The sequence below is a fragment of the Fukomys damarensis genome, unplaced genomic scaffold, assembly GCF_012274545.1.
Source record: "Fukomys damarensis isolate Sample0158 unplaced genomic scaffold, DMR_v1.0_HiC HiC_scaffold_3, whole genome shotgun sequence".
Classification (NCBI taxonomy): Eukaryota; Metazoa; Chordata; class Mammalia; order Rodentia; family Bathyergidae; genus Fukomys; species Fukomys damarensis.
The window spans coordinates 48,433,286-48,459,327 of NW_022900915.1; the positions used below are offsets into that span (position 1 = coordinate 48,433,286).

Below are 26,042 nucleotides of genomic sequence, written 5' to 3' on the forward strand. Positions count from 1 at the left end.
CCCACCCCTTGAATAAAATCTCCAGTTGGACCTCTCAGTGTGTGTGTGGCCTGATTGTTGAGCATCACTATTCCCTTTCAAATATGTTTTTCTATAGGCCTATCACTGAATATATTAGCCATTGATAATCTCCATATTTAAATGGCCCTGCTGAACTCTTATGCACCTGAGACCTGTCTGTTCTTCCAGAAGATAGCACTGTAAGTGACACACTTCACTTTGGTATGACCTCTGCTGGTGGCACTATGGAATTATTTTAATTGTCATTTTAGATGACACACTGTCATTGTTTATCTGCTTTCAAGTATTGAGTTGTCAGTTTTTGCAGAAATGAATTTTTATGTAGTGTGGGAGAAAGGAATGCATCTTATAAAATGTTATGGTGAAGGCCATCATTGTCCTGTGATTAGTAGGAGTGTTAAGTGTGTTATTAAAAATCTAATGGACAGTTAAGGGAATTTCTAAGGAGAAGTTTATGAGCTCACCAGACTTCAGTGTAGATTTTGTCTTTATTAAATGAACTTAAAGGAAGAGGCTACAGTTAAAGCTTGAATGGAAAAGCTTGCCATTATTCCACATCTGGTTATTGCTGTTTACATTCCTTTGTGGAGCCTATCTCTTCATAAGATTCTTAGCAGCTAAATGTTGAACACTTCTGCTTTATCATCAAGGCAGAATGAGAGGCCATCCATACAGGCAACTGACTTGTCTGTTTCCTTCTGTGTTTTTCCGTGACTCTTACCTACTGCCTCATCTTGAGTTATATGCAAAACCCAAATACCTAAAAAAATGAATGTTTTGTGGTTTATCTAGAAATAATAGAGAAAATATTGGTGTTATTTTTGGTGAAGAAAATTTTGTATAGTTTATTTCAGTTTAAATAAAATGGGAATTTTGTTTTTAAAAAAAAGGTAGGAAAGGATTACTGGGAGTTAGGAATAGCTCCTAAGAGGCAGGAGGGGTTCCAGAAATGAGTTGCCACCGAGGCCCTTTGCTTGGGGCAATTTATACAGCAAAGTCACAACGTGGGTACAATATGGGTCAACCTACAATCAACCTGTAGGATTATAAGTATAGCTGTTTAGCTAATATTGGTTCAATAGGGAAGCAGGGTAAGTAGCAAGGGGAAAAAACAAAGAAAGAACAAAGAACATTTTAGAGAAAGGATGGGTCCGGTAACCCACCTGAGTGACTTGATGTCTATTTGGACTAAACTGGACCAAGTGATACCAGTTATAGTATAATTCCAAGTTATTGCTTTCCCTTAGGGAGGCACCTAAGCCTAGTCTTTGCATCTTTATCTTGAGGCTTGGCCTTTTTCAGTTGCACCTCCAGCAACAATTCTGATGTTTTTATTTTTTCTGCTGACTTCCTTGACAGCCCAGTTCCTCTCTGACTTTACATTAATTTCTATTTAATTTAGCTGACTGTAATACTACTTCACTCCACATGGAGAATATTTTGCCTTAGATTAGCTTCAGCCAGATAAACCAATTTCAATCCAGAGAACCATAAAAAAGCTGCAACCAAAACCCTGTCATTCTTTCCTCTTCAGCCATGGGTTGGTAGTATCTATTGTCATTCAGGGAACAAGAGGGAGGAGTCCACATAGCTACCCAATCAAAAACAGGGTAATGAGAACTGTCCACTCAGACACACAGCCAGAAAGGCGGGACTTCCACAATTAGGCGGTCCTTTGTGGTTGATACCCGCCATCTTGGGATCTGGTGTTCTCTGGCCAAAAGGAGATCGCTACTTCGCCTCCCGTGTCTCCCGGTGACCTGCAGGGGTGGAAGATCGCTGGGAGGGCGCCGAAACCCCGGAAACCGGAAATGGTGAGTGAGCGGCTCGACGTCCTGAGACCAGGAAGGAAGAAGCCCGCGGAAACCGGCTGTGGCAGGACTGGGTTTCCTCGGGGGCGGCTCTGGAGTCTGCAGACCGCCGTCTTCCTCTGCACACCTAGGTCCCCCGAGGTCCCGGACAGCTGGGCCCCACCTCCTCTCCGGTTGTGATAGCTGTGTCTTGCGGACTCCGGGCTCTAGGTCCCCTCCGGCTGCGGGCGCCGGGGCGGGGCTGGCTTGGCAGCCGGGACCCTGAAGCCCTTCTCCTCCCGGTTCTGTGCTCTAGGAAATTCCCGCACGCCCGGTTCCCTTGCTTCTAGAGCGTGGGTTTAGGACTTGTGCCTAGAGTGGGAACTGTTAAAACTGCGACACTTAGTGCACGGACAGACTCCTGCCGGGGAGAATTGGTCAGTCTGGAGCTAACGCTGGGGTGCGCTGGAGTCTGGTGCGAAGGGGCAGTTTTTTTTCCCGTGAACTCCCTAACTCAGCCTGGATGATAGAAGTGCAGCTGTGGGCAGCAGCAGCTGGCACAGTGTGCTGGCAGATCCCTTCCAGGGAGAAAGTGGAACCTTTGAGTTTTAATCCCTTTTCTTCCCTGGCCTCAGCCTTGACGTCTGACACTACTTGCATCACCGCATGAAGCCACCATTTTGTTTTGTGGTCTTGAGACTTATGTGTGCCTTTGTCCTTTCCTCTCCTAGGGATAGGTGTTAAGAGTCAAACTCCAGGGAACCATAGAGTTAATTAATGTGCTGTGTGTATGGTCTCAATCTTCCCCTCACTGTGATGCTAGATGTTGGGTGTTCTTTAGCAGTAGTGTCTAAAATTTTCTCAACTCATTAATGAATGGAACCATGAATAGGTGATTATTCAGTGTCAGTATATTGGAGGGAAAGCCAGGAACCTCTCATTTTGCCATGTTTCCAATATTATCTAACAGTATCATCCTTAACATCTGCTTTTATTTTTCTGTGCTGAGGACTGAACCCATGCCCTCACATATTCTTGTGTGGGCTCTATCTCTGAGATTTACTACCCTGTCCAACATTGGCCTTCTGATTAGGTTGTTTGATCCATTTACATTTAATGTTATTCTTGAGATCTTTGTAATTATTTGCCATTTTGTTGATCTTAACAAAAGAATCATTTCTTATATCCATATAGATTAATACGTTGATTTAATTCCTACAGTGATTTTTTTTTTGGGGGGGTCATTATTGCCATATGTTACATTTCATGATATAGTTTAGAGTCTGGTAGTGGCAGCTACTTCTGTTGCTGTTATAATTTACAAGTTTCTTGGCTAGTTTCATTTATATTTAACCTTGTAGATGAATTTTAAAATTTTTTGTTTGGTTCCTTCCATTAAACATTAAGCATATTGAAATTTTGATGGGGTGATAAATACTACAGATTAATTTGAGGAAAAATGGTCTCTGTAGTGAATTTTATAATCTGCCCACATGATGTGTATAATTGAGAAACTAATGCCTCATATATGAATGACTAAGCCCTTTCAATAAGGACAGAAACCACAGTTTTGAAATAACTCCTTTTTTTTTGTCACGGATACTTCAGTTTCCCCACAGCTTCCATTGGAAAGGGAATCATTTCCCATTTTTCTGCAGTACAGTCTGTATCATTTAAGTATTTCTTTGAGGAAATAAAGGAGGAATTAGCTCAGTGGTGCTGCACCGGCCTTGCAAGCACAAGATCCAGAGTTTGTTCCATCCCCAGTACCAAATAAAAAAATCTCTTTGAGAATTGTGTCTCTAGTTCCACAGGTTTAATTATCCAGCTCTTTGTCAGGTCTGCACTGATTGTTGTAGCTTTATAACATAGTCATGCTCTGCAGAGTGACATTTTGGCCATTTATGGACTTCATATTGCAAAGGAAGCCATAACATGTCTATGTAGGTTGTGCTGTCCAGATTTGTGTAAGTAGCATAGTGTAATGAGGAAATCATCTGAAGATTAATTTCCCAGAATGTATCCTCAAGAAGAGGTGTGACTGTGTATATACATATGTATGTTATAATTAGTAATGGATAATATTTAAGTTATAAATTTACCAGAACATTTTTAATTTCGTTAATGTTTTAAAAGAATCAACATTTGGTGTTGCTGATACTCTGTGGTATATTCATTTTCAATATCTAAATACTCCTTTTCTCTTTTAGAAAATTTGCCTTTTCTGAATTATTGAGATGGATAATTAGCTAATGAATTCTTAGTCTGTTTTATTTTACTTATTTAAGTGTTAATTTCTTTTAACTTCATCTTTTGCACCCTACCCTTTTCTTTTATACATCTTTATTGAGGTATAATGACATAATCTGCATATATTTAAGGGACGAGGTTTTTAATCTGTTGTGCACATCCATGGATCAAGTCTACATAATTAGCATATTCAGTACACAAAGTTTTCCCTGGGGCCCTTGTATAATCTCCCCTGCTCCCCCCCAGTGTTTATTTAATAAATTTAATTTCATTGAGCAAAACAAAAACAGGACAAATGTGAAACTTGTAAAAGTCAATAAATTATCACAAAGGGAATAATACATCATGCAGCTACTACCTGTATCAAGAAATGAAACATTAGCTGCATGCAACAAACCCCTTCATTCCCTATTTGTAGTACTGTCCATTTTCCCTAGTGATAACTATTTTGCTTTTCCAGCTTGTAGTTAGGGCATTCTTTTGTTTTTTTCCCCAGAATTATATTTTATTTCACATTGATAGAAACCATGAAAAACATTTACATTGTCTCACATTACAGCACAACATTTCAATGTAATATTTCTTGCTATAAATAAGATGTTACTGATTTATATAGCTGAAATATGTTTACAGTTCTTCAAGGTAAAGCAGTGACATAAGTAAATGATTGTTTAACATTTTACAATCCAGATAAACATATGGCTTCATTATAAACATTGTATGTTGTCCATTACCACATTATTTCCATGACCAATTAGCACTGTAAAGATGCATTCTTAACATTGTTTTGGTAAGATGAAATACAGCAGAAAATTAACATAGTTCAGAAATATTAAGCATATATTTTGCTACAATTTTCAACTGTATAGTAACTATACCATATTTATAGAGTTCTGATTAGCCTTTATTACCCCCAAATTTGTTTCAAATAATTTTTTACTATTAATCTGGAAATTTTGACTATTTAAAATAAAACGATTTCTGTTTTTATGTTTGCATGAGACTAATTTTTAAAAATAATTTGAAGTAAAAATTTCAAATAAGACCATTGGCAGATAAAGCAAATTTTTCTAATAGATTGTTTTCTACAGTAGTTGGTTTCAGACATATGTACAGAAACTTAATGCAGCAAGGATTCAATAAAAATTAGTTTTTAAGATCAGTCTTAAATATTTTTGTACATACCACAGTATGATCTAATTTATTCAACTGCTTACAGAAAAATAATATTTTATTGTCTGAATTGAAGATTCTAAATAACTAAATAAGTCTAAATTTGAACTAAAGTACAGTTATTTGAAGTACATAATATAAGAAGTTTAAGTGTGCTTGGTTTCTTTTTAAAGTTATATAGATTTCAAATACCATGTGTCTGTAATTTAGAATGTCAAATTACAGCATGTATCAACAGCAAATGGCAGGGAGGCAATATATTTGGTCTGTTATAAAGGATAATCATGAAAGAAAACATTTTTTTCTTGAGAAATACTAAATAGAAATGCTATCAAGGAAAAGAAAAACCTGGTCCCCCAAATAAAGGAGCCATTAAATGAAGAGAGCAATATTACTCTTTACTGACAAAAGCATTATCCTTATTATCAAGAATAATGTAATAACATCTAATTCTTATGTATTACAGTCATTATATATAATGAACATACATAGAAAAATACAGATTTGCGTGGTGACTAAGCAATTTTGGAATAAATCCATAAGTAAGTCACAGCATGCATAGATCATTTATACCTATAACGTTTGTTTTACCTGAACAAATTATCATTAGCATACTGGTAATTTTCAAATGATATAATAAAAAAATTTTGTTGCAGTATTTTATTATTTTGCTGCATTATGTCTGAGAAAGAAAACCTAGCTGCCTCACCTATTTTAATACTGGTATATTCTGAATCACATCTACAAATGCATGTTTAGAAATTTAACAGATCATTTTTCCCACAAGGAAATGTTATTTGCTATATATCATTGATGTGTATTTGCAAAACATTTTAACACTGCAAACAGAAGTTTTAAGATTGGGCGTGGAAAGAAGTTTATACTGTACTACAATACTGCTGGTGTCCTTCTACACAAGGCCTCTTGGCGACATCAATCAATTGGAGGTAGGAGTTGATCAGTGAATTGCTTGACCTCCTTCACTTCCTGTTGACATGAACTATGCATCCTGCCCTCATAGGTTTTGAAGGATACATTGGCTGGTTTTACCAACGATTTTAGTTTTTCAACAGTAAGGGAACCAAAGAGGAACTAAAGGTTCGCAGTCTCCATGGTCCTGGAGAATAGAAATATCTTTGTTAGCACCACTGATAGGACCCGGTGGAAATGAAGCCCGAACTGGAAGCCGGCAACCAAGTGCAGTGGCACCGGCCAGTTTCTGCTGTGTGGTTAGAGCAGTGTATGAAGACAAAGCTCCTCCCTGAGAAAATCCTCCCCAAATAATTCTGTTAGAAGGAATGCTTTTCTTCTCCTCTTGCCCTATTAAAGCTCTACATTTTCTGCTGCCCGTTTAATCCCAGGTTCATCCCCTTGAGAATCTGATGAAAGCCCAATGATATCAAATCAAGAAGGCGTAGCCATGTTCATATTCAGTGCTACAGGCATAACTGGCCCATGCGGGCAGATATATTTGATGTGTGAACTTTTGCTAACTGCAAAGGCTTCTGTCCATACATGCCCAGTATCTCCCAATCCATGAAGGAAAACAACCACCGTGGTGGCCTTCCGGGCGGCGGGCATCGGAGCAGACGTATTACCGTACATCCACCTGCTCAGCTGACAGCGCCTCATCAGGCAGCGTGTGGGAAGTGGAAGGCAGAGCGCGCTTGTCTGAGCACCTTGTCCCAGCTGGCTCCACCGGCGTGCTCTCACGCGTGCAGTGCGGCGCCACACCGCGCTTCCTAGTTAGAGCATTCTTGTAGAATTTTTGGTGAATTTGTCTCCTGGTTAGAAATAGAATTACTGTTTAACGTAGAATGTGTGAGAAGTTACTACCGAACCATTTTCCAGAGTGGCTTGTCAGTTTACACTGCTATCAGAGGTGTTTGACAATTCCAGTCAGTCTGTTTTGTTGTCATTGTCTTTACCTTTCTGATAAGTATGCAATAGTATCTGCAGGTTTTAATCTGAACTTCTCTAGTTGGTACTGATTTGTACACACATTCTGATGTTTTATTTTGCCTTGTTTTTGTGCTTCTGGGGATCCAGCACGGGTTTGGGCATGCTAGGCAATTGTTCCACCACTGAGCTGTACCCTCAGCCCTACTCATATCTTTGTCATTTCAGCGTCTCCTCTGAAATCTGTCAGCAGTTCTTTTATCTGTTTGAATGTCTGATTTTTCCTTAGAAATACGTCATACCCCATATATTCAGCACTACAAGCCCTTCTCTAGAAATGTCTCTAGAAGTGTGCATTGCCCTCATGTTTTTCCCACTCCATGTCTTACCTTTGCACACTCCTAGTAATATTTCATGAATAGAAATTCTTAATTTTTTTTTTTTTTTTTTGGTGCTGCTGGGGAATAAGCCCAGGTCTTTGTATATCCTGGGCAAATATTCTATCACTGAGCTATACATGGAGCTCTTGGTTCTAATGGAGTTTTAATACACTTCTCTTTAGAATCTGTGGTTCAAAAAATTAATGTAAGAGCACTTTTTCTTTCTTTTTTTCTGGTAGTGGGGATTGAACTCAGGACCTTGAGCTTGCAAGGCAGGTGCAGCACCACCGAGCTAAATCCCCGGCCCAAGAGCACTTACTTAATAAAGTCATGAGGCTTTCTTTGAAAATTAGTTTTTGCTTTTAAATATATGAATGTTTTTATATAGTATGATATAGGGACAAAATGTTATTACTTTAAAAAATAAATATCCATTTGACTCAGCAACATTGGTTGAAAAATTGATAATGATGTAAGAAAGCAAAGGAAACAAAAAAAAAACCTAACAGCATAGTCTTATGTTACCTACCATCTCAGATAATGTGATTTAAAAAATTTGGTGAATGCTACTGCAGCATGCCATCTAACAGAGAGGTAGGAATCTTTAAGATTAGAAGTGTGGCTGGAGCTTTAGCTCAGTGGTGCTGCACCTGCTCCACAAGGTCCAGAGTTTGATCCCCATTTCTGGGGGAAAATAGAAAAAGATTAGAAGTGTGGCATTGAACCTTAGTCTGTGACTAGTCTCATTGAGTTTTATGCATTTAATCACTTGTGAGCTATGTTTGAGGAGAAGGTGTGTTTTAAAGTGTGACTCTGCCAAAGAATACCATGAAAGGTATTATAGTTTATTTTGGATGTCCTTCCAAAGCCTCACATGCTCATAGGAAGGGCTTTGACTGTTGATTGATATAGTACTCATGGGAGTACTATAGCTAAATGTGATTTTAGGAGGGGGGGCCTGGTTGTAAGAGGTGTAGGTTACTGGAGGTGGCCCTCCCTCCTCAGTTTCCTCCCTTCTTCCTCTGCTTCCTGCCAATTGTGTGCGATCAACTTTTGTTTTTTTGGTACTGGGGATTGAACTCAGGACCTTGCTCTTGCGAGGCAGGTGGTAGAACCACTGCGCTAAATCCCCGGCCCAGTGATCAACTTTATTATGCTATGCTCTTGTTTGTTTTCTTGCCTTGGAGCCAACTGGCCCCTTAAGAGATAATCTAAAGTCAAGACATAGGCTTCACAATGCTCAGCAGCTATGTAGCACACCCTTTGTTGGCTTTACTGCTTTTCAATATCTCATGTTTTCTATTTCTTCACCCTTTACTTCTAGAAGTATTTTGAAAATACCCTCCTTACCTACATTTCTATTTCATGTCTCTGATGGGAAAACAAAACTGAGACACTAAGAGACTCAAGCAAGTCATAACACCCCTTACTTGAACCAAGTGAAAGACATTGGTGGGACCAGTCCCTATTAACCAGTAAACAACAGGATAGGACTCCAAGGTTGACACTGTCATATTCACCCAGCACAAGAGATGACAAAAATAACCAGCCAGCAAAATGCCCAGTTGATACAGAAGCTAGGAGCTACAAAGAGATTGCCCAATCTCCAGAACAAATGACAGTGATCAGTACGTTTTTAGCTGGAGAAACCTTCCCCATGTATAAAACAGGGTTACCCACAATAATGCATTGTATCCCAGTAAGCTTTAGAAGGAAAGATTGTTAAGGTTTAAGTTATCAGAAGTATTTTATAGCAAAAAGGACATCTCTGTGTCTAGCTTGAAGGGAATGGTTCCTCAAGGCAAACAACCTTCCTTACATTCTAAGGATGCTGCTAATAAGAATCACATTACTTCAGTCAGTCTGAAGAAGCTGCTTCTTGAAGTGCTTGTTACTGACATTAGGATAGTCACCCTTACTTTTTCTAGAAGGTTGCATAGTTTTGACAGCTACCACCCTAATATTGGCTACATTTGCGTGATGAAAATTTGGTCACATAGACTTAAATTACTGGAAAGCCTGTTTTCCTATTTGCTGCTGAAAGAAATCATCTCAAATTTAATGGTTTAAAAATAATAGGAATTTAGGGCCAGGGATTTAGCTCAGTGGTTCCAGCGCCTGCTTTGCAAGCACAAGGACCTGAGTTTGATCCCCAGTACCACAAACAAACAAAAATAATAGCAATTTAATTTTCTCATACTTGTGGATGACTTATATCTAAGATCAGTGACACTGGACTAGCATCAAAGTGTTATCAAGCTCACATTCCCCTGAAGAAACTCTAGGGCAGAACCATTCTAGCTTTTCTGGTGGCTGCTGGTGATCCTTGACCTGTGGTCACAAATGCTTTTCTTCTCCATGTTTTGATGGAGTCTTCAAAAGTAAGAACACAGGCAAGACCCTCCTTTTACTGATGATGTTATCCCACAGGATCTGGGCCTCACACATCTCCAGAGATGAGAGATTCTCCAGTGAGACTTGGGTGTTATTTGCCAGAATTTGGAAAAGGCAGCTCCGGGCACAGGAGAATGAGGGAGGGAGCCCTAAGCCTACAGACTGGGACAGGTGGTGGAAGAGTCAAAAGTAAAAGAACAGAGAAGACAGTAAGACACTATCTCTGACATTCTGAAGGGAAAAGGTTTGGATATCACCAAAACTGTATGAGCTTTCTGGAGAGAGTGGAATCCACATGGAGGGCAGAGGACAGAGCTATGTCCAGATGGAGGCCATCACTTATGTTTTGGACAGTAGACTCTTTGAAGCTTTCCCCATTTGGAAGCTTTCCCCATTTAACAGGGCCTTGGATCATTCCAATTACTACTCTCTTTGCAGTGTTCATCGTCTTTGGCCACAATGTATGTGGGGCACTGTATTTACCTTCATATTCTGGGGTATGTGCACCTATCATGTGTGTGTGTGTGTTTGTGTGTGTGTGTGCGTGCATGTATGTTACTCTCTCTCTTCAAGACTCTGCCCTGAAAATATTTGTTGTTTTATCTTTCTGAACCCTCAACTTTTGTCATTTGAGGTCCGTGTGTCTCCCTGCTCCTTGTAGGTGCTCTGGGAATGTGGGAAATTTAAACCCATCTTATTTGACTAAAAAATAATGACTTCATCTCAGTGGCAACAGAAGACAAATCACTCACCTCTCAGGCAGATCAGCTAGGTGATGCTCTAGAGTGACTTGGCCCAGGCCAGTGGTGTCACCATCTTACTGCTTCTACATCTAGATCATGATTCAGATTGGATACTAGTACTTCTGTGCTTTGTTTGGAAGTGATTCAGTGGCCATGATTAGTCCTCTTGTCCTGTTCTTGCAAGAGGCTTAGAAATGTGGGGTTGGGTAGAATGTTTAGCATCATGACTCCATGTGGTAACTCAAATGAAGTCAAATGACAAGAATAATGAACAATAAATGAGATTGAAATAACAAAGCTTCTAAATATATCTGTTCTTTCAGCTTTGTTAAGGGAGATAAGACCAGAGGAAAAAACAAGATTCAAACAACTAAAATCAATTATTAAGGAGGCAACATTGCTGCCAACTTTACAGAAAAAAATATATTTTGAGAAGAATGATACAATTATATGTCATTATATTACACAGCTCATATAATAAAATGGGTAAGTTTCTAGAAATGCAAACAACTACAGCTGACTAAAAAGCAATCTGAATAGCCCTATCTCAAGTGAGGAGATGGTATGTAGTTGATTTTTGTTAGTAATACAAACAAAATCTTCGATTCATAAACTTCCTGGTCAGTTTTGCCAAGCATTTGGAGATTTAATATCAGTTCATCCCTAATTGTCCAAAAAATAAAAGTGGTAGGGACAGTTTTAAGAAGCAGTATTACAGTGATATCAAAAACTGCAAAGATACAAAGATAACACAAGAAAATAAAAAATTAGACCAGTGTATTTTAAACATACACATACAAAATCCTTCAAAAATACAAGGAAACAATTTAGCAGCATATAAAAGTAATCATACTCTTTCACCACGTTGGATTCATCCTAGTAATGCAAGGTGGGTTGGCAACCAACAATCACCATATCAGTGCAACAATTAAAAGCATAGCCATTGCAGTACGTAAGAAAATAAGTTTGACAAATTTGGTTTTGCTGGATGAACGCACTTAAAGATGTATTCTAAAGAGCTAGGGATTGCTTTAGGCATGTTTATTGTTTATAGCTTTGGAAAGCTTCTTATAATCTTAATCTACCTATAGTTTTTCTTAAGGCTGATTGTTTTATGATGTTTTAACACTCAAAAATATGCATATTTGTTTTGGTGCTGGGGACAGAACCTAATTCGTTTGCACAGAGCTACTACATCACTGGCTCCTTTTTTATTTTCATATGATCTTGCCAAATTGCTTAGATGCCCAGGCTGGGCTCAAACTTGAAATTCTCTTGTCTCAGCTTCCCCGAGTGCTGAGATTACAGGTGTATGCTACCATATCCAGCTAAATTTATGTCTTTATCATTCTTCTTATCTCTAAACTTTGAGAGGCTGGCCTCTATATTTTTTTTGCATGTTATATATTTTTTTTGCATAGTACATTTTTCTTAGAATTTTGTAGTCTTCTCTCTGGTTCATTGTAAGCAATTTAAATAATTTGTCGAGATAACCTTAATCAATTCACAGGTCTTAATGTTGTCATAAGATCGTTACTTGTCCTGAAGGGATTTATTTATTTATTTGTTTGTTTGTTTTTTTGGTACAGGGGATTGAGCTTGGGTCCTTGCACTTGTGAGGCAGGTGGCAGTACCACTGAGCTAAGTCCTCTGCCTTGAGATTTATTTTTTTAAAAGGCATTTTTATTGTATTTCTGTGAGAACAACTTTAAATATTTTCAGGAGTGAAAGATGACAGAATTGCTTTCCAAGTTTGCAATCTTACATGTCCTCGGATTTTTAGTAGCTCCCTATTCTTTTTTATTCCTGCCTGCATCCTGTTTTGTTTTATGAATTTAACAATAACTGAAATGTACTATGTCATTCTGTTTTTCATCCTATTTTCCTTAAGCTGTAAATGTACAGGAATGTGAAAATAGGACTTGTATTGTGTGAAAGTTATCTTGTTATCCTAAATAAGCACCTAGGTGGCAATTAATTTAGGTAACATTGTTAATAGGCATTTAGTCACTTGATAACTACTTTAGCTCTTTAGAATTTATACTATTTTATTCATTTAGTATTTAGGATAACATAGATCACCATTTTTGTAGTAATAGTTATCATTGCTAGTGATGGTGCCAATGAAGTTTTTTTTGTTTTGTGATGGTGCTGATTTGAGTTTCCAAGTAGATCAAAAGCAACTGTTTCTTTTAGACTCCTTCTCCATGAAGGATTAGGTGAGGGTTTGCTGCTCTCTGGTACAGAGCCCCAGAGAAAGGATTAATTCTTTATATTCCTCATGGAGACCTGTGTATGGCTCCTACAACTGAACACTTACTATTACCATTCAAATGCCTTTGATCACATAGGCGAATGAAGGATTAAAATTTTTTTTGAGTTTCACTGCAAGGCATTATTCTTTCATCAGTGAAGAGCAACACAGTTAATGCTGTGGGTGAATTCTGTCCCCAAAGAATTTAAATGTTGAAGCCTGTCCCTGCAGCCTGATGTGACTGTATTTGGAGATAGGACTTACAGAAGGTAATTATGAGGCATAAGTGTTCTTTTCTACCTTGAACAGATGCTGTAGGTTATCGAATACATTATTTCCAGTGTGTGTTTATATTTAAGTCTTTACACTAGATTGTTAGCTCTTTTTAGGAGCAGAATGTTATTTATCCTCTTTTTGTTAGGAACAAGAACAGTTCCAAATCTATAAAGGAGAGCTGGGTGTGGTGGTACACTCCTATAATTCCAGCACTCAGGAGGCTGAGGCAGGAGAATCCCCTTGAGTTTGGGGCCAGTCAGGGCTACATGGTGAGCTCAAGGCCAGCTTGAATGACATAATGTGACCTTGTCTCAAAATAAAATCTATGAAAGCAATTCTCTTACCATTTTTGTTTGGTTGGTTTTGGGGAGGAGATTGGGTTCTGGGGATTCATCCTAGGGCCATTGCACTGAGCTATATCACTGCCCTTTGACATATTTTTTTATTTCTAGAGGGGGTCTTGATAAGTCACAAAGTTCCCCAGGCAAGGCTTCAACTTGGAATCTTCCTGCCTCAGCCTCCTGGAGTGCTATGATTAGTTTTGAATACTAAATTAGCATAGAGGCAAGGTATTTTTAATTTTTTCTCCTATAATGTACAAATCAAGCTGCATCTTACAAAAGACACATGCATGACTCAGTTTCACATAGAAGTGGGAACCCTGCATTCCTGTTTTTCTGGTCCAATGCTGAAGATTTGGGTTGATGAGAAGTGTTCACTTACAGGGGCTGGTGTCTTTTGAGGATGTGTCCGTGGACTTCACATGGGAGGAGTGGAAGGAACTCAGTGATGCCCAGAGGAACCTCTACAGAGAAGTGATGCTGGAGACCTACAATAATCTGCTGGCCTTGGGTGAGTGAAACCCTTTACCCCAACAACTCTGGTAGAATTGTTTTCTTTTTGGTTAGTAAATGTAGGAACTGTATCTGAATTTTAGTGCTACTTTTATGTATTTTTAGCCATCATGTACCATTTACACATTTATAGAGAAGAGCATGGGTTTCAATACATGAATACAACTTATATTGATGAAATTAGGGTAATTGACAAGCGTTTTACTTCACATATATATCGTTGATTTGTATTGGGAACTTTAAAATTATGTCTGCTAATTTTTTGAAATAGTCAATTAATTGTTGCAAAGCGTAGTTATGCTATGAACATTAGAAGTTCTTGCTCCTGTCCAGTTGCAGCCCTGTATGCCTCTTCTCTCCATCCTGCCCTCTTCCCACATGCTTTCATGAGCCACTAACCACTGTTTATTCTGTTTCTGTGAGAGCCAGTTTAACTTGCTCATATAAGTGACAATATAACTTTTTGTGCCTGACATTTATTTCACTTAGCATAATGACCTCTAGTTCTATCCATGTTGCTGCAAATGAAAGAATTTTGCTCTTTTTTTTTTTTTTTTTTTTTTTTTTTTTTTTTTTTTTTTTTTTTTTTTTTTTTTTTTTTTTTTTTTTTTTTTTTTTTTTTTTTTTCCACACCAGGTATCAAACTCAGGACCTTGTACTTGCCAGGCAGGCACTATGCTGCTGCTGAGCTAAATCCCCAGTCTTGCTCATTTTTATTTTAATGACTGAATAATATTTCCATGGGTACCACATCTTCTTTATCCATTTATCTGTTGATGGACACCTAGGTTGATTCTGCAGCATGGCTTTTGTGAATAGTACTGCAGTAAATGTGAAAGTGCAGATTTATCTTTAAAACACAGTTAATTTTTTTTTGAGTGAACATAGATAGGATAGCTATATCATATGGTAGTTCTGTTTCTTTCATCCTGTATTTTATAGTGGCTGTATATTTTACATGTCCACCAGTAGTGTAGGAGAGTATCGAGTGGCCTTTTCTCTGCATCCTTGCCAGTATTTGTTATTTTTCATTTTGATTATAACCACCCTAACTGTAGTGCAGTAGTATCTCATGAGTTTGATTTACATCCCCCAGGATTAAGGATGTTAAGCATTTGCTTATATAATTCTAGGCTATTTATATGTCCTCTTTTCAGAACTATCTATTTAGATCATTTGCCCAGATTTTTTGTTTGTTTTGTTTTTGGGTAGTACTGCTCATTAAACCCAGGACCTTGTGCGTGATAGGCAAGCACTCTCCCAGTGAGGTAAATCCTCAGCTCTTCTTATTTTTGAGATAGTTGTCTAAGACTGTCCTTGAACTTCGTTTCTTCTTGCCTCAGTGAGGCTCCCTAGCAGCTCATCTGGGATTACACATGTGTGCCTCTTTTCCAGCTTGCTGTTTTTAATGTTTTTTCTATTGAATTGAACTTATATATTCAGAATATTAATCTCGTGTTCGATAAATAGTTTGGAAATATTTTCTGCCCCTGTGTGAATAGACTTCCCATTTATTAATTGTTGGCCTCTGGGTGCATGGACCCAGAGTTGGGCCCTGTGAAGTAAATAGGGGACCCAGCTGGTCCACATGCTTCAAAGATGGTTTGGGCTAGCAGTAGCTCTGGATGTGCAGAAGGAAACAGTAAAAAGCTGCTAGAGTGAATGCAACCTTGAGGCAGAGAGTGTATCTTTGATGTGCCTCATTCCTACAGTGCCACCCTCTTAGGTGTGAGTGGAGAAGAAATACAAAAGGCCCAGGCACAGCTCACTAACCTCCTCCATATACTGACTGTATTGGAGGTCCTGGGAGGAAACTTTACCAACTCAAACCATTGGCCAAGGAGTATTTACAACTCATTTTTCTTCTTTTGTTTTGTTTCTTTTTCTTATGTCTGTTTATTTGCATTATTTTTATTCTTTAATTGAACTTTTTTTTTCCGGTACTGGGATTGAACTGAGGACCTTGTGCTTGTGAGGCAAGTGGTGGAACCACTGAGCTAAATGTGGGTTCTTAAAACTTTCATGAGTTTTTTTTCACAAAACTATGTATAAATATAAGCAGGCAAAAAACACACATGAAAATACTGATGTTACATTACCTCTATGAGGTGCTATGAGCCTAGTGATTATTTTAAGCCATTTTGTTTTATTGCTGTCCTTTTTTTCTCTTATTTCTGTTTAGTCATTTGTCCTCTGTCCAATTCTTTTTCTCTTGCAAACATTGTTTCTAACAAGAGCTCCACAGGCTCCAGATTGAACCAAAGCACAGGGATGCTTTAATGAGCCAGTCAGAGCCTCACCCTCTCCCTGTTCAACAGTTGTCTGCAGAAAGGGAACAGCCCTATCCTAGGACACAGAATTGATCAAAACAGCAGATGCATCAAGAGTAGTCAAAGACTATTATTCAATTTGCCATCTATTTTAACTTTGGGACTCTCAGCTAAGCATTAGACTACAAATACTAAGGTGTTTCATGCAAAGTCTTTGGATGTTGTAGAAACCTTGATTTTGTTTCATATATTAAGAATTATAATTAAGAATTGTATTTCTTCTTCATCACTTAGAGGTACTGCAATTCTATAACTAAATGATTTGCTGTCTTGTATTTACTTTAGTAGATTTTTTTTTTTTTTTTAAAATCAGGGATTGAACTCAGGACCTTGTGATTGTGAGGCAGGTGTGGTGCCAGGCCCTGGCCCTTTTTTTAAGTGCATTGTTAATAGTAAATAATAAAGGGAGTTACTTTGGGAAGTCCAAATTTCAGTCTCATTACCACACTCTGCCTTTCCCTCCTTCCGCTTGTCCTCTTTGTTATCTCTGGAAGTCTACCTCCTGATTTCCTGTCCTCTCTCCTTAATTACTGATTTATTAATTTATGCATATTTTAGGTAATCTCATGTAAGAGAAAACAGGTGATATTTACCTTTCTAAATCTGGCTAATTTCTCTTAACATACCAGTTTCTAGTTCCATCATTTTCTGCAAATAGCATTATATTGTTTTTTACGGCTGAATAATATTTCATTGTGTGTATATACCATGTTTTTCTTTTTTTATCCATTCAACTGTTGATAGGCATCTAGGCTGTTTCCACAGCTTAATTGTTATGAATTGCACTGATATAAACATGGTTATGGATGTATCAATTTAGTATATAGTCCTTAATTTTTTCAGGAATATGACCAAGAATGGTTTAGCTGGGTCTAGGTCAATTGTATTTTGATGTTTAGTCTTTTGAGGAGTTCTCATAGATTGTCGTACTGGTTATACTAGTTTATATTCCCACCTACAATGTGAAAGGGTTCGTTTTTTGTTGTTGTTGTTGTTTCAGTGTGATAAGTTTGCAAGCTTATATTTATTATTTTCTTCTTTCTACTGGTTTTGGGTTCTTGGTTTTCTAGGACCTTCAGGGTTTATTTGGTCTTGTTCTATTTTACTTTTTTTTTTTGGTACCAGGGTTTGAACTCTGGACCTTATTCTTGTGAGGCAGGTGGTGGAACCACTTAGCTAAATCCCTGGCCCCGTTCTGTTTTTCTAATGTAGGCACTCATAACTATAAACTTTCTTCTTAGAATTGGGTTTCATTGTGTCCCACAGAGTCTGGTATGTACTTCCTGAAACACAGTGGTACATTGGTACACAACTGCTTCTGAGAGGCACAATGAGGACTACAACTGATGAATACCAAATTATTTTGCCTGGAATGGCTAATGAGTCAGGAAGCAATTGATAGTTCTAGCTTATGTAAGTACCAAACAGTTGAGTACTGGGACAAAATTTTTGTGCCAAAATATATTGAGTACCAAATTTGATGGGTTTCAAAGAATTCAAGTACCAAGGTATGACTGTATCATTGGAGTCTAGGAGATTTTTATTTCTTGATGTCTTTAGTGGCCCATTGATTAAGAATGTATTATTCAGTTTTCTGTGCTTTGTTAAATTTCTGTGGTTCCTTTTGCCAATTTCTAGTTTCATTCCATTTTGATGTGATAGGGTGCAAGAGATTATTTTCACTTTTTTAATACATTGAAAGTTGTTTTATTATCTAGAGCGTGGTATGTTTTGGACAAAGTCCTTGGTGTCTTGGAAGAGCATATTCTAATATTGAATGAAACATTCTGTAGACTTAAAGTTGACTGTTTTATTTTACTTACAGAGGTTTTCATTTCTAGGATTTCTGTGTGGTTCTTTCCCACTTTTTCTGTTGCTTTACTGATACCATTTTTTATATCTTGCATTACCTTCTTTAACTCATTCAGCTTGATTATTTGTAACTTATTTGAACTCACTTATCATTCTGATAATTGATACATCTACCTGTTTATCTTTTCTTTAATCTCTCATCATTTTTACTGTCAGTTTCTGAAGTTCTTTTTCTCTAATTTGATCCACTTCATTCATTGTGGGATCATCTTTTGGGGATTTATTGAGATGGGGTTTCATTATGTAGTCCAGGCTGGGCTTACATTTATGGTGATCTTTCTGCCTCAGCCTCCCAAGTACTGGGCCTACAGGTGTGTGCCACTATGCCTGGCTGTAATTTATGTTTTATATTTTTGGAGGTGTCTTGATGCCTTGTTTTGTCATTTTAATTGTGCTTCTTTATAGAGGTTTGTAGAACAGTTGGATAGACTGTCTCTTCACTTGTGTGGGGTTCTATTTTGTGTTTTCCTCTTGTGTGTTTGCATTGTGGGTACATCTCTTTGTGTTTGTACTCACTCAGTCTGTTCTGTGTCCTACGTCCAGCCTCTGGAACAGCTTTGAGAGTAGAGAGTACCTACCAGTAACAACAACACTTGAGAAGCTAACCATAGATTATCTAATACTTAAGAACTTGACAGAAAGTCTCCAGTATTTAACCTGGGATGAGTCACAGTATAGTAATACATTATAGCAGGTAGATCAAATTAAGTATTGATGATATTGAGAGTATTTCAAAGAGTGCATAGGTGAAGGAGAAGAAATAATGGGGGGGCACAAAAAAACAAAGAATAAAAAATTATACCAAAAAACCCAAACAAGTAAAAAGAGAGAAAGGATATTAGACAGACTGTGTTGTGTGGAGGGTAGGAAAAAATAAGAGAAGGGAATAGAAATGAGCTGTGAGACAGGAGAAAGTGATTTGTATCAAATTTATTAAGAGTGAAAGAAACATATATTCCTAGTGAGGAACCATTTGCATGGGATAATATGACAAAACAAAGTAGGATATTGTGGAGTTAAAGTGGAAAACCAATACAGCCATACTCACACATACCTAAAGACTGGCCATTTTTACACAAACTACTGATAAAGAATAAAAGGCAAAACGTAAAAGAAGGAGACAATAAAAGGGCATTTGTCCTGTTTTTTGATTGGCCTGAGCTTCCTTCTGCCATTTTTTCTGTGCTCTCTTTAGTCTCCTGTGATCAGGGCCCTCTAGTGTTCTCAGTTCAGTGGTAGGGGATCTCCTCTGCTCCCCCAAGTAAGTCTCAGCCAGTCATAACCTTGCAGGATTTCCACCCATCCTTGACTCTCTGTCTCTGTGATTTCACTGGTGTCCAGAGTTAAGGAGATTTTTTTTTTTCTCAGCTGTGTTGTTTTTGTCCACCTCCATTGACTGGGTTCCAGCTGTCTCAGATCTCTGAGTTTGGCATCTGAGTTTGGCATTTGTTTCTCTCTTTTCCCTAGTGCCAACAAAGCAGAAGCCCAAACCAAAATGGAGTATTTCTAGTTCTACTCAGTCTTCTGAGGATGGCATGGTTGTTGGACCTGCCCATCAGTTTGGAAGTACTTTACTATTCTTATCACAGATTCTGGGCTGTTTGCCAGTGGAGTGACTACATAGTTGAGTGTTCAGCTGTGACCAACCTCTTGGCTGCTTTCCCAGAGTGCTTTGTGTGTTTCAGAGATGCTTGGTTTCTGGCCTTGTGTTGGGAGCCAATACCCTAGCAGGAGTGTACTTTCTTATTCCCACTATAGACTTTGGGCCATGTTGTGACTGAGGAGTCACAGCTCGTCTGGCTCTGGGGACAGTGGTGTCTTGGGAGTTCAGTTTGGCACAGCTGCTGCTATCCCCTTCACTCTTCCCTTAAAAGTTTTGTGTGATTCATAGGGTGGTACATTGCCCAGGTTGGAGACTGCTTTGATTCTTATTCTGGCTTTCTTTTTTCCTTTACATATTTCATCTGTTCACTATCCAGTAGAAGTTGTCATGTAGGTGTGAACTGACTGAGCTATCTCAGGGCTATCTGTGACTGCTACTTCTTGATAATGTCACAACGTTCCCTGGTTCACATTTTCTTCGGGTGGAGATGTCTTTCTCCTGAGGTCCTCACATAGTTTAGTAAAAATCTCATATTATTTACCATTAACAGGACACTGCAGTACCAAACCTGATGTGATCTTCAAGTTGGAACAAGGATCTGGGCCATGCATAGTAGAAGAAGCCCCAAGCCAGAGCTTCCCAGGTCAGTTGATGTATACTGGGCAGGGAGATCAGGATGATGAGTGCTCACCAAATATAGCCATGAAGAGCCAATTTTCACTATTTTTCCTCATGTACCAACAGCTGGTCTCATTCTTTTTAGACTTGGCTTTTCATAGCTTAGAAAGAGGGCGCTCACATTTAATTCATGTATATTTTGTTAGATTTACCAAAAAACTAATTTTTATATGGATATTACACATTTTTCTTAGTTAGATCTTTTCTTTAAATTCTTGGATCTTCCATGTTTATATCCTGATTTTTCTCCCCTCAACCATTTGTATATATTTTGTATATATTTTGTATATGTTTTTTCAACATTTGTCTTTTTTTTTTTTAACCAGGGATCAAACACAGGAACTTGTGCTTGCAAAGCAGGTGGTGGAACCACTGAACTAAATACCCGGCCCAGCATTGCTTTTTGATTACCTCATAGACACTGATCTTTTTTAATTGTGAGGATTAATACAATGCATTACAAATGCATTTTTTCACAGATAATAATTGAACTGGGCTGGGGATTTAGCTCAGTGGCACTGTGCCTGCCTTGCAGTCACAAGGTCCTGAGTTTGATCCCTAGTACTGGGGGGAATGGAGAATACTGAACAAAATATATAGTGTTTGGTAGTTACATAAAAGCCACAGAGAATGTATGAAGATGAGATAAAGAATACAATATGGGGGCTGGGACTTAACAGTGGTACTGCACCTGCCTTACAAGCACAAGAATCTGAGTTTGATTCCTGGCATGCACCCCACCCCCAAATATGGCATGTTATTTTAGGAATGGTGTCTAATGTGTAATCTGCCTTTTAAAAAATGTTATAATAAAAATTATTAGAAAACGATCTAGTTACTTAAATATGTTACATATTTTATGTGTGTTTCAGGACAGTTTCTTTTTTCTTAAAAATTGTGGTATGGTGGGGAAGTGAGCCACAGGTTGGACAAATCTGAAAAGGAAAAGCAGTTTTTCAGATGTTTTTTCATTTTAATTTTCAGATGTCCACTTTCTAAATATGGCATATAATACAAAGGTGTTTATAAAGTTTAGAGTCATAAATGATCATGAGTATAAAGGAGATACAAATTGGGAAATCAGTATTTAAGTCATAGTTATTTAGGCAGTCACTAGGAAATTGGTAAGAAAATGAGAAAGGAATTCCAATATTGTTGGGCATGGTGGTGCTGTAATCCCAGCACTTGGGAGGCTGAGGCAGGAGGATTGCTGAGAGTTCGAGGCCAGCCTGTGCTACACAGTGAGCTCAAGGCAAGCCCACACTACAAAGTACCCTGTCTCCCCCCAGAAAAAATTTCAGTATCAAGCCCTGTATATAAAAACATCAGAATTTATGAAAATGAGGAGTACCTACATATGTGCATGGAATGTATGGGATCCTGGACTTTGTAGAATAACCAGAAAAGACCTTTGATAAGAAGAACAAGTTTACTAACAATTTCATGTTGCAAGTCTCCAATTTTCTTCAAGGATGAAATTCATAGTTAGCCTTTATACTTTTCTTTGTGAAAGACATTTAGACATGATGAATTTGCATAAAAATTCCATTTTCTATCCAAGTAGAAGAAAGTTGAATCTTTAAACACAAAAGCTGTCTGAAGCAGGGTGTTCCCAGGCAGACATACATGTGCCAGAACCTTAGGTGTATATTTAGAAAAATATATTGCAACAATGGTAAGCAGAGTTTAACTGCTAAGGTAAGAGGGAAGTCAACCAAGATTAAATCCTTTAGGTAGTCTAAGAAAGTTTTGTCATTACAAATCTGAAAGAGAAGCATAGTAGGATGATCTTAAAAACAGCTGTTTTAACAAAATTATGAAAAAGTACAGAGAAAAATTGAAGATAAAAATCATTGTGGAAACCCACAGTTAGACATTATGTGAATATTCTAACTGTATATCTCCCCATATTTCAAAGGAATAAAAGCAGTATGATATGACTTGACATTGTAACCTTTTAATGTAATTTCTTGGGTTCATTAGGTATGAAACCCACAAGTGTCATAAATCAAGTTATTTTGAAATCTTATATCATTAGGATATGGCATTTCTTTACCTTTGTTTGAAATCCAGAAGAAATCCATACATTTGTTTCATAGAGATTACTATTTATTTTATTTTATTTTATTATTTTAGATGTCCAGAAAGTAAATGGTCTTATTCAGACAAACCAGGAAAATCAAGAGGAACATTTTTGGCAAGTTGTAACCACATCAGCTGAGGACAAAGTTGAATTGGGAAAACCATTTAATGTGAACTCAAACCATATTTCAGTTCTGAATATAAAGAATGGAAACTATTCAGAAGTGAAGCCTGTGGAACTTAACATATGGCAGAATGTGCTTCTCCCTGGTGATTCACATGAGGTGCGAACTAGAGAGGAGTCTGTTGATCTTAATGTAACTGGAAAATCCTTAAGACATCCTGAACATCTTAATCTGCATAACAAAGTTCAAGGTATACAAAAGCATTTTCATTATTGTGGACAAGAGAACGCCTACAACATGAAAGCATTGTTGGCACATAAAAAGATTCACGTGGGAGAGACTTCCAGTAAGTTCAGTGAATATGAGAAAGACTTTGATATGTTAGCATTTATTTCCCAAGAGATGACCCAAGTGAGGGAGAAATCAGTTGAATATAATGTCTGTCATAAAGCACTATGTAAAAAGGCTGCACTCATTAACCATGTAAAAATACACAAAGGACAGAAATATTATGAAAATAGTGATTTAGGAGAACCTTTCATTAGCAGATTATATGTTACAAAACATCACAGAACACATGCAGGGGAAGAGCCCTATAGATGTAATGAATGTGAGAAATTCTTCTGTCAAAAGACAGAACTAAATATGCATCAGAGAATCCACAGAGAAGCAAAATTATATGAAGATTATGAATGTGGGAAAAACTTTAACCAGAAGCAAAACCTCAGCAGATGTCTGAAAACTCACACAGGTGAGAAGCCATATGGATGTAATATGTGTGAAAAAGCCTTTTACCGGAAGTCACACCTCAATAGACACCAGAGAATTCACACTGGTGAAAAACCTTATGATTGTAAAGAATGTAGGAAAACTTTCTACCATAAATCATCCCTCATTATACATCAGAGAACTCACACAGGTGAGAAGCCTTATGACTGTACAAAATGTGGGAAAGCTTTCTACTGTAAATCAGACCTTACAATACATCAGAGAACTCACACAGGTGAGAAACCATATGAATGTGAAGAATGTAGGAAAACTTTCTACTCTAAGTCACACCTTACAATACATCAGAGAACTCACACAGGTGAGAAACCATATGAATGTGAAGAATGTAGGAAAACTTTCTACTCTAAGTCACACCTTACAATACATCAGGGCATTCATACAGGTGGCAAACCATATGTATGTGAACAGTGCAGAAAAACTTTCAATCGTAAATCTAATCTCACTGTACATAAGAGAACTCATACAGGTGAAAAACCCTATGGATGTAATGTGTGTGGAAAGTCGTTTTATCGGAAGTCACACCTCAGTACACACCAGGGAACACACAGAGGTGAGAAACCATATGAATGTAAAGAGTGTAACAAAACATTCAATCATAAGACGGCACTCACTGTACATCAGGGAACTCACACAGGAAATAAACCGTATGCATGTGAAGAATGTAAGAAAACTTTCCTCCATAAGTCATCTCTCACTGTGCATCAGAGAAGTCACACAGGTAACAAACCTTATTCATGTGAAGAATGCAGGAAAGCTTTCTACTGTAAGTCACATCTCACTGTGCACCAAAGAACTCATACAGGTGAAAAGCCCTATGAGTGCCAAGAATGTGAGAAATCCTTTCACCAGAAGTCATACCTCAGCAGGCATCAGTTAACACATGAAACTGAGAAACGATTTGAATGTAAACAGTGTGGGAAAACTTTCTACCATAAGGCATCCCTCATTATACATCAGAGAACTCACACAGGTGAGAAACCATATGAATGTCAGCAATGTGAAAAATCATTTCACAAGAAGTCAAACCTCACCAGGCATCAGATAACTCATGAAAATGAGAAACAGTTAGAATGTGAAAAATGTAAGAAAACTTTCTCCCATAAATCATCCTTCATTATACATCAGAGGACACACAGGGAAGAAATTATGTAAATAAACTAAATGTAAAAAATTTATCAGAAGCCAGCCTGACAGGACATCAGAGAATTTGCACAGAGAAGACAACCTAAAATAAAAGTTTTTGTGAAAAGGCACACATTAACAGACATGAAGGAGCTCACACACAGTAGTCCTCTCCAGCAGAGACTGGCTATATGTTTTCCAAGAGTATTGTTTTCAGTAGGATATGTAGCTTGCCTTTTTCAGCCACTGATAGTATGTTTTGGACCATATACTGGAACTGTACAGCAGCATGTGGATATTTCAAGCCTAGACCCGCCCCCCAAATCTGTTACGTTCTTTCTAAGTTCTTCTTTCTGAGTTCTTATGCACTTGGACCTGTAGCAAACCTGGCACCAGCAGACTGGTCTTGGGAGCCATGGGTCACTGTGTTTAAGAGAAACATAATCTGAAAGAGCAGAGCTCTTCCCACCTTTATCTCCAAATATTCCATGTTTAATTTACATGAGTGAGAAATACTCTGTTGAACCATTGTGTTTTGTTTGCATTATAGTGCAAACCCACTATAGCTAATTCATTTTATAAGCTTTCTGAGAGATGTTATGTGTCTTTTGATATTGCAGAATTTACACACAAGAGAAACCTCTGCCAACACCTGTTATTTTCATGTCAATTTATGGAAAACAAAAGCATTTATTGAGAAATTGTAGCACATGGTGAATAGTAAGCAGGAAAATTTCATTGATTACTTTGAATAAGGCAGATATTCACAAATTTGTTTCATGTATGAAAGCTCCTGACAAGCCTTCCAAATTTTATGTATCAGAAATTAATCATAAAGGAGGAAAACAGTTTATGTAATGTAAATGTTTTTCAAATGGAAATGTTAAATATAGTATTGGGAATCATTTAAAAATATTTCACTGTATATGAGTATATATAACTATGAATGGTAGTATTTTCTGTTAAGAGTATATTGGGTATTTGTGATTGCTGAAGTTGGATTTTGGGCATTGCTGTCGGCATTTAGTGGAGGCCAGACATGCTGTTTACCAGCCTACAGTGCACAAAATATCCCATAATAGTATTTTGTATTAACATACTTTCTGTGCCAAGCATATATATAGTTTTTGTAATATAATGATTGGGGCTGGGAATTTACTTCATTGGTGGGGTATATGCTTACAATGCATGAGGTCCTGTTTTCAATTCTCAGCATAAATACGTCAAGTATTTTGACATATGTTAAAATTTTCTGCATTAAGTGCCATTGGAGGCCATTTATATTTTATTTTATATTGTCTCTGGTATTATACTATTTCTTTTCATTTCTCCTAATGTTTATAAATGTATGGACATTATAAATATCTTGTAACAGTTTTTTTCTAATGTGTAAAGCTACCAAACATT

At 37.6% G+C, this 26,042-nt stretch overlaps 1 protein-coding gene and 1 pseudogene across 1 annotated transcript; one reads left to right on the forward strand and one right to left on the reverse strand.

The window, feature by feature from the left end:
- The first annotated feature begins 1,696 nt into the window (after window positions 1-1,696).
- LOC104853830 (zinc finger protein 39) lies at window positions 1,697-26,042 on the forward strand. Its single transcript, XM_010612018.3, has 4 exons — window positions 1,697-1,835; window positions 13,906-14,032; window positions 20,390-20,482; window positions 22,654-26,042. Exons 1-4 carry the CDS (start codon window positions 1,833-1,835, stop codon window positions 24,663-24,665), a joined length of 2,235 nt encoding a protein of 744 aa, XP_010610320.1. The 5' UTR covers window positions 1,697-1,832; the 3' UTR covers window positions 24,666-26,042.
- Window positions 6,096-6,747, reverse strand: LOC104853829 (annotated as a pseudogene).

Excerpts from the sequence above, each read along its gene's own strand:
- LOC104853830 (XM_010612018.3), top strand. Across the intron at positions 14,033-20,389 it reads CAATAATCTGCTGGCCTTGG|GACACTGCAGTACCAAACCT; the intron begins GTGAGTGAAACC and ends TACCATTAACAG. Across the intron at positions 20,483-22,653 it reads CCCAAGCCAGAGCTTCCCAG|ATGTCCAGAAAGTAAATGGT; the intron begins GTCAGTTGATGT and ends TTATTATTTTAG.